This window comes from Aphis gossypii, chromosome 1, assembly GCF_020184175.1.
Source record: "Aphis gossypii isolate Hap1 chromosome 1, ASM2018417v2, whole genome shotgun sequence".
In the NCBI taxonomy this organism is placed as follows: domain Eukaryota; kingdom Metazoa; phylum Arthropoda; class Insecta; order Hemiptera; family Aphididae; genus Aphis; species Aphis gossypii.
Genome location: NC_065530.1, coordinates 17,746,537 through 17,755,665, shown reverse-complemented (window position 1 = coordinate 17,755,665; position 9,129 = coordinate 17,746,537). Strand labels below are relative to the sequence as shown.

The 9,129-nt window shown below is 24.1% G+C and overlaps 1 protein-coding gene across 1 annotated transcript; it reads left to right on the top strand.

Moving 5' to 3' along the window:
* Positions 1 to 4,499: 4,499 nt before the first annotated feature.
* Positions 4,500 to 8,809, top strand: LOC126549494 (ectonucleoside triphosphate diphosphohydrolase 5-like). Its single transcript, XM_050198853.1, has 11 exons — positions 4,500 to 4,593; positions 4,668 to 4,886; positions 6,635 to 6,714; positions 6,803 to 6,946; positions 7,007 to 7,124; positions 7,204 to 7,369; positions 7,442 to 7,582; positions 7,791 to 7,954; positions 8,053 to 8,103; positions 8,174 to 8,286; positions 8,364 to 8,809. The coding sequence occupies exons 1-11, from the start codon at positions 4,569 to 4,571 to the stop codon at positions 8,433 to 8,435; spliced, it is 1,293 nt and encodes a 430-aa protein (XP_050054810.1). The 5' UTR covers positions 4,500 to 4,568; the 3' UTR covers positions 8,436 to 8,809.
* Positions 8,810 to 9,129: the final 320 nt, after the last annotated feature.

Genomic DNA, 9,129 nt, shown 5'->3' with positions numbered 1-9,129 from the left:
ATATATTTGCATATTTGCATGTTATGTATTGGCTCTAAATACTAGTGGTTTTTAAACATTTATTTTTGAGTATACCATTTAAAGGTATATTATAAATCAGTATCGTACCACTAATTACTACAAATAGAACGATCCAAGTTCTACAATTAAATACTTTACTTTTTTAGTTAAATACGTTTGTTTTAAATAATAAGGCAGTAAAATATTACAATATAATTATTTTTATTTATTATTTTTTTAAATAAGATATGAATAAAATAACAAATTTTTATTGAGATCGGAATCCAATATTTATTTTTAATTTTCTGTTCTATTACCATACGGTCTTCCGCATTACACCAAGTAGTCTTTCTTTTACCAAAGTTTGAAAACCGCTACTCAAAAAAAAAAAAAAAATACTTAAAATATATGTACAAGGACACTATATCACCAAGGCCGTAGCCAGAAAAATATTTGGGGGGGGGTTAATGTATAAATATGTTATATTATATGTAATAAAATATGAAATTCTAACTATTCAGTCTTATTTCAAAAACAATTTCGGGGGGGGGGGGGGGGGGGGTTGAACCCTGAACCCCCCCTGGCTACGGCCTTGTATATCACAATTTGTATATAATCTATTAGGTTCTCTCTTAACTTACTGTATTACAATATGGTATCGAATATTTGAGTATTAGAAGTGTATGTAACATTAAATTTCTTGAAAATGTTTAGTAATATAAAATATTTATGAAATGTTTCACCACCAACAGAAAGATTTCTTCGTATACCTAATAACTTGTAAGAATATTATCCGATGTTGTGTACACCAAACCGATTCAATTACTGAGACTTGAAGACTTCTCCCACTCAACTTGAATTTTCTAATGTTAACATTTTTCTCTGTTTTTCGTTGTACAATATATGATAATTGACCATATAATATATTATTATACTCGTCATATTCTTTGTTGTCATGCGTATGTAATAGCCGATCATAGTCAATCACTGGTAGTTTTTCAGAGAATCGCCCAATAAAATATCAAGCTCTATTGTAACTTTCTAACGGCACCAAGATTTTTCCAGTCTTTTTTGTTTTTTATTACACAGTCATAATCAATTAAGTCATTTAATACCTGTTACTTGGTTGTAACTATTTAACGTTGTCTAGATATCTCTAATGCGGCGTATCAGTGACAAATAATTACCAAACGATGGAATTACAAGAGGATGATTAAAAATGTAACAAGATAGCTACTGAAAACATTTAGTAACACCGAGTACAATTTAACATAGTATATTAAAATTAAATGTAATTATACTTAATCTTACATAACTGATTACCGAGTAACAATATAAACACGGCTAGAAATAAAATGAAAATACTTGGCACGTGTATTTATAGAATATAGAGGGTTAAAAATTATTATTACAATTATTGTAGAGTAATCAAAAATACCCAGTTTCTTCTTATATTTTAACTTAAAATAAAGAAAAACTAGAGAAAACACGTTAAGTTCTGTAATTGGACGATGTTTCTCCTTATGTGACATCATTTGTTTTTTTGTTAATAATTTATTACATATATATATATATATATTTATTATATTAGTTTATGTAAACAAGAAATATTGAAATAGTACCTTATTCGTGGACTAGTAAATATATATGACCTCATAATATCTCAGGTGTTTAAAGTATGTTTCTGGTTTATTAGTGTGGTACTTTAATAGTAGCGTATAAATTAATGTCGGGTGTATTAATAGAGGTTACGAATAACAGCACACAAAATAATACTTACCATTATTTTGTTGAATATAATTTTATTGTAGTTGGTGGATAGTAAATTAAAATATGTCATCAAAAGACATCTATAATCTAAATATTAATGAGTAAACAATTATGTATTATGCATTGTTTTATTATACGTAGTATGTGCAACCTACTTTCAGTCAGCATACGTATTTTTTTGGTATATCAAAACTAGAACATAATAATTATTTTATACTTAAGCAAGACTAGTTTTAATTTTTTTTGTTCTTCAAAAGTAATTAACTCTAGAGACCCAAAATTGTATGAACATGAAATAATTTTGTAAAGATGTATTTTTAAACTAAATTTTTATAACAATAAAATAAAAATTTCTTAAATTAGAAATGTATATAAATAGTACAAAAAGCAAAATAATTGTTCAAATTATATTGATATATTTAATACCTTAAATCAATGAGCGGAGCGATGAATGTATTGATTTTACAATATGTTTTTTTTATGCGTTTATGTATGTTATTGTTAATGTCTGTTGTTGGTGAATATTGGCATACAAAACCTAAAATTGGTTGAAAAAAGTTGAAATGTAGAAATTTACATTAGGATTTTTGTCTAAGTTGATACACATAACATAGTTTTGGTTAATTTTGACATACGTATGACACGTGGTAGTATATACCATAGATAGTATATAAAATACAACATGTTTAATCGTATCAATGAATTATTATTATTAAACAATATTATATTTGTATTATAAATCCAAATTATAAATTTTGTTCTTCACAATAATTATTGTTATTAAAAAAAAAAAAAAAATTGGGAACTACTTATTGCAACATGAAAAACTGTCATATCATTATATATAACATAAAGTATCAATATTTCTAGAACCAAAATTATTTGTAGTGCATTTGGTTTTCAATTGCATCGCATGCCCACCAATTGTTAAATTTGATGCAGAAGATTGCTTTAAGGACATTTGTTGATCCTTTAGTATAACAGCGATTGGTATTAAATTGTCTATGCACATGGAAAACTGATTTCTGGTCAATTTGTGAAAATTATTAAATTATTATGATTACAATTTTTATTTATAATTATAATTAAATGATTATTATTTTTATAAATTACAATTTTTTTATTAGTACATGAACTTTTTGGATTGCATTTAGAGTTACAAAGTATATTTTTCTAAACATAAGCAACATATTTTCATGGTTCACTTTTGTTGACATGAGTATTTGAAAAGTGATCATAATAATCTAGTGATTGGGATTCGGACGCTTTTTTAAGACAAATATCTTAATTTGGGACGTCACTGAGCGTAATAAACTTTTTTGCACATAAATGTGAAGTCGCTTAAAGTTGTTTTAATAGACTATATACCTATCTTATTATTTTTAATAAAAATAAAAAAAAAAAAAACAATAACAGCAAATATTGTATGTTATCTACCTAACGATGACTATAAATCTTATATTATAATCTTATATAATATAATCCAAGTTTAGCTATAGTATAACTATGTAAATTATGTCTTGACCAAATCGAGAAAACAGAACCTTATAGATTTATTTAAAGAATTAATATATATTACTTTATATGAATCGAAAATAATATTTATAAAAATGGCAAACGAGTAAACTCGAATTGTTATACGAACTCATATATATTATATTTTAGACATTTTGGGTGTTTTTTTGGTTTTGTTTACTTATTAGTGTTTGTTCTACTAGCCTATAAATAAAAAAAATATAATATAAAATATCATTCATTCATATTACAATAACGACGCATTTTATCTCGGAGTTCTTATTAATATTTTGATTGGTGAACAGTTCGCATAAAAAAACATGACTAAAAACACGAAAAAAGTATGTAAAACACTATATTTTTAACCCATTAAGCACATTTAATGCTGACTGTTTTTAAGATTTCATAAAATCTGTATTTTTAATTGTACAAACATAAAACGATTTTGAATATAATAGACAATTTAATTTCAAATAAATTATATGTTTAATAATAATTACCTAATTCAACTAGGTCTTCAGAAGTTATGCCTTATTTATGATTTAGAAAAAACATCTTCATATTTAATTTCCCCGATTACCTACTATAAAAGGAGTGCAACTCATTATTATACTTGAAAATTTTAAATATATGTTAAATGCACTATTACTATTAAATTATTATTTAGTAAGATGTCATACTTTCATCGCAAGAGTCAATTTAAGGTCGTTAGTTATCCATGTTAATATAATATAAGTTATAACCTACTAAAATTATTTTATACCTTCTCAATAGTTTTTGTATTTTTGAATTTTTCCTCTGTAATTTATGTATATTTAATATTTATATATTCTATTTTAGAAATTTTTCGATTAATATTTATTTACAAAAAATGTTCACACTAAACTACTAAAGGTATAAAAACACAAATACATTAAGATTTTTAAAAGGACTAACTCTCTATAGCGTCTTAAACAAGAAAGCGTATTATGCGGGAATATTTGAAAAAAAATGAAGTAGTTAGTTAAAATATAAAATTTTATAATTGAGTTAAATAGAAAAAAAAAATGACACATTCATAGTTCAAATATTATACTAAAATAACACATTCTTGTTATCTCACTCAGTAGTTAGTTTATTTAAAATTTAAATTTAATTGTAATTTTATAAAATTATGTTTTTTGTATTATCTACAAATGACTACAATTATTTGATTACAGAATATCTCAAAATATAACAAAAAAAATAATACATTAAATTCTAATTTAAATCAAAGACAACATCTATTGAACATTATAATTTTTATGATATGTTTCACGGTAATCTATTGTAAGTATAAAATTAAATTAATTTACTGTTTTATGATTTATTTATAGATAAGCAGTTATTTTCAATAATTTTAGATCAGATTACTCTATTATATCAACAAATAGTTGTTGAAGTAAATGCTGATCCAAGTGAACAACAATCAAATTCAAAAAATAATTTATATTGTGCAGTTGCTATAGATGCAGGAAGCACTGGAACTAGAATATTAGCTGTAGCTTTTGAAAAAATACAATTTATTAAAAAAAAAACTTTACTGCAGCGGATATTTTGCTACAAAGGTTTTACTAAAGAATGTGAGTTAATATACTAGATTTATTAATTTTATTGTTAATGATTAAAAAAAACGACTGTGAGGAAAGTAAACGGTTGCATCAGAATTTAGCATATATCTATAGATTTTCAAAGCTTATTTACGGTTTGCCGTCATTTCATTTTAGTAATAGTTATTTTTTTGTAATTAAAAATATATTATCCGTTGAAGTTTGAAACATGTTGTTATCACTTATATGCTTAGGCTGAGGTGTCATAAACACGCATAATAATTAGTCGTTAGATAAGATAAATTTCTAGCTTAGCGCAAATAAAGCACACTAACTCAATAACCAGTGTAAGGACTTGAAAACTGCGAAGCGGATGTTCCTACCAACCCCTGTAACAAGCTATTACAGCGTTAATTTTATATCCAATAATGATTGGAATATTTGAATTAAACATTTTTCTTGTCCAACTCTTTTACCTGCAGCTATAAAAATTTGGAGAAATTTTAAAATTTTCTTTACGCAGTTAAAGAAAATAATTAATTAACTATTTTTGTTATAAGTCCTTATAAGTTTCTTATTTATTAGTGTTAATTTTTTATTTAGCTTAATATTCTTAAAAATATTTTTTTAATTCTTTATTTTAATGCTTAAAAATGCAATAGAAGGTTCTTCATTAATTTTTCTTAATCAATTTTTTGTTTAAAATTAAAATCACTTTTATGTGTATGTTTAAGGTATAAATATTTATAAAATAGTTATATTTTCATTACGCTGTAAATTTATCGACTATTATTAAAAAAAGTTGTATTTCCTAGAGACTCAGTGGATGTCTGTTGCTTTTTATTTCAACACTTACAGATGAATTTGATTCTGACTCAGAAAAAAAGAATAGTTTGTTTAATACTCACCATTGTTTACAGATTTTATTATTATTTTATTTAATAAGAATTTGGCATGAAAAAATTTAAAAAAAAATATGATGGTGTTTTCGAGTTTATATTATGTGCACCGCACACCAAATAATCCTATCATTCCACGAGTGTTTACTGCAGTGGTTCTGTACCAGTTTTTATCAAATTGATTATGAAATCAAAATTTTAGTGCAATGCCTAATATATCCAAAAAATTGGTAGTGTCGTTTATGCTTAGTAAGGCCGTAAGAATAATATAGCTAATGCAGTTAAATTAAATACTGTATATTACTGAAGTATACGGAGTGTTGATCTGATCAAATATGTTTTTGCATACATATTTATTTTTTAATTATTCATACATACGAATTACATTATAAAAAAATGTTAACGGCAAACAAGGTTATGAAAGAAAAATTGTTTTAGAAACAAAAAATTTATTTTTGAATATAATAAAAAATCATGAAAACTACAAAATTTATATTAATGGAAATTAAAGAACTACAAATATTTGCAAATAATTTTTTAACATAAAAATAAAAAAAAATAGTTTTGTTTAACCAAACTAAACTACAGGTGGTATTATAATATCTTTGAAAGCTTATTATGGGCAAAGCTGAATGATTTAGATAGTAAACGTTTAAAATAATTAATACCTATTTTAGGATATTAGGCAATAAATAGGGTAGAAATAAAAAATTATTTTATATACAGACTGTCACGAGTCACGAATTATGACTGAAGTTTCTTGTACAAATTTTGTACAAATTGAATATCCAACATTTTATATTTTATACACATTTTGATATTAAACTTAAAACAATAACTTTCATAATTTATACTTAGCTAATTATAGTTATTCCTAATTAGGTATTTATTTTAAAATAGACAACTATATTTTTCAAAAAGAAGAAGGTGGTTTATCTCAATATGCTTACAACGAAATGAAAGTAAATTATTTTATTATGTTTCAAATAAACAAAAATCGAATTAATTACGTAAAATATTAATCATTAAATATAATTTTGTTGGGTATAGAGGGAACAGATAATACGCGCTTTATTAAAACAAGCTGAAAACTTTATGAACACAAATCAAAAGTGTGGAATAACACCACTTTTATTGAGAGCAACAGCTGGTTTGAGATTGTTAAATGATAAATCCGATGAGATTATTAATCAAGTATTTTTTTTTTGTTTATTAATGTACGAAAAATTCTCAAATATTTTATATTATTCTTAGGTGAAAAGAATTTTCAGTGAATATAGCAACAAATTTAAAGTAGATGAAAATTCAGTGGCTATAATGAATGGTGATGATGAAGGCTATTATGCATGGTTCACAATAAATTATCTCTTTGGTAAAATAGCAAAGTACAAATACCTATATACTTTAATTATTCATTCAAAAATAAATTATGAAAATGTTTTTATGTTTAGATAATGAAATGAGTTTTAAAAAAACAGTAGCTGTTTTCGATTTAGGCGGTGGATCTTTACAGATAACCTTTTATTTGCCAAACAGCGAAAAAAATATTACCATTGATCCAAAATATATAAAACTATATACAGTTATGGGAGAAGAAAGAAAATTTTATACCTATAGGTGAAATACAATAGTAGTCCAACAATAAAATTACATTTTATCTAACAAATTATTAAAACACAAATATTTTAGTTATTTAGGTTTTGGTTTGATGGAAGTTCGAACTAAGATTTTCAAACCCAAAGATAACGATATATTGAATGTTACATCTCCATGCCACAACACAAATGATGTATTAACATACACATTTAATTCAAAAATATATTACATTACGTAAGTTTTTTTTTCAGTGAATTAAAATTTGTTTTAACCAAACGTATTCACTTAATGTATAAATAAGTTGAGACGAATCTAATATTTCTTAGTTATTAGGTAAGTATTCTATATGTTTAAATAAAACCTTTGTATATGTAATGCATTTATGGTTTAGTTTTATTTTTTATTTTCACTGCCATTAATTCTTATGTTTTTTTTATTTCAGTGGTTCACTAAGTGATGGAATTAAGGAAAATTATAAAACCTGTCAGAAGGCTATTAAATCTATAGTTGAAAAAACTGTGGGAAATTTGGAAAATATGACCTCACTTAATTATACAGTAGCTATTTTTTTTTTTTACGACCTGGGTTTAGACGCTAAACTCATTCGTACGTTCAAATTTAATATAATATTATAATATTACTGTATTTTTATCTTAAATTGTATATACCTATTAATCTAATTATCATAATATGCTTGTGTATAGCAACGAATGGAGGATTTATATTCATTAAAGAACTGGATGATGCTGCATTAAGTAAGTTATTTTTATTTATAAATATTTATAATGTATCAATAACTAATATAAAGTATATTTATTTTTTAAGAATGTTTTGATGGCAAATTTGATAAAGACCAACCATTCAAATGTTTCGATTTGACTTATATTTATGTATTATTGCATCACGGACTTGGTTTTTCTGTATATTCAAAAATCGCTGTTAGTACATTAATATAATTAATAAGTTCATATAATTTTACTATTTAAGTTTATTGAATGATTATTTAATATTTTAGTTTGAGAAATATATTGCAAATTTTGAATTAAGCTGGGTTCTTGGATTTGCTTATGTTAATTTACGAAATTAAGTTCAGACGTACAACAATCTTCAATCGGTGAAAATTGAAATTACTGTTGTTTATGTATTCATTATTTTCAAATGTTGCTTATTATAATGCATAGTATGTAAAATGTATCCATGTATTATTATATTGTTTATTAGTTATACCTGTATTTGATACGGCGTATAATTGATTGTTATAATTTAATTGTATTAGTGTATTTAATACCCTTTTAATAAACCAGTAAAATTACTATATTATCATTAAGTTTATTAAGTGATAATGAATATAATAACACTAGTCTATTGGTCTATTGTATTTAGTTTATTTTAAAAATTAATTATTCATGTTCTTGGACGGTTACGATCAAACAAGCAATATCCTTTACGCGTGTCATTCAAAAAGTTTAGAAGTGGTCAGTAATCTTAATTTTTTTTTTCAATGTTTTTAAAAGTATTTGATGAAAGTAATTCTTTCAAATGTTTCGATTTTATCTATACTTACATATTATTACAATAACAAGGATTTGAATTATCTGCCAATACTTCAATCCTTGTTTGTTTTTTATGTAAATAACTCATTCAGGTTAATTTCTTTACGAAAGTTGTAATAATAATAATCATTTGGCCTTCTAAATATATGTGTGCAGATGTAGTTACAACTAAACTATCAATAAAATAAAATATAAAATATTACCATTTTATTTCAGTAAAAAAAATTA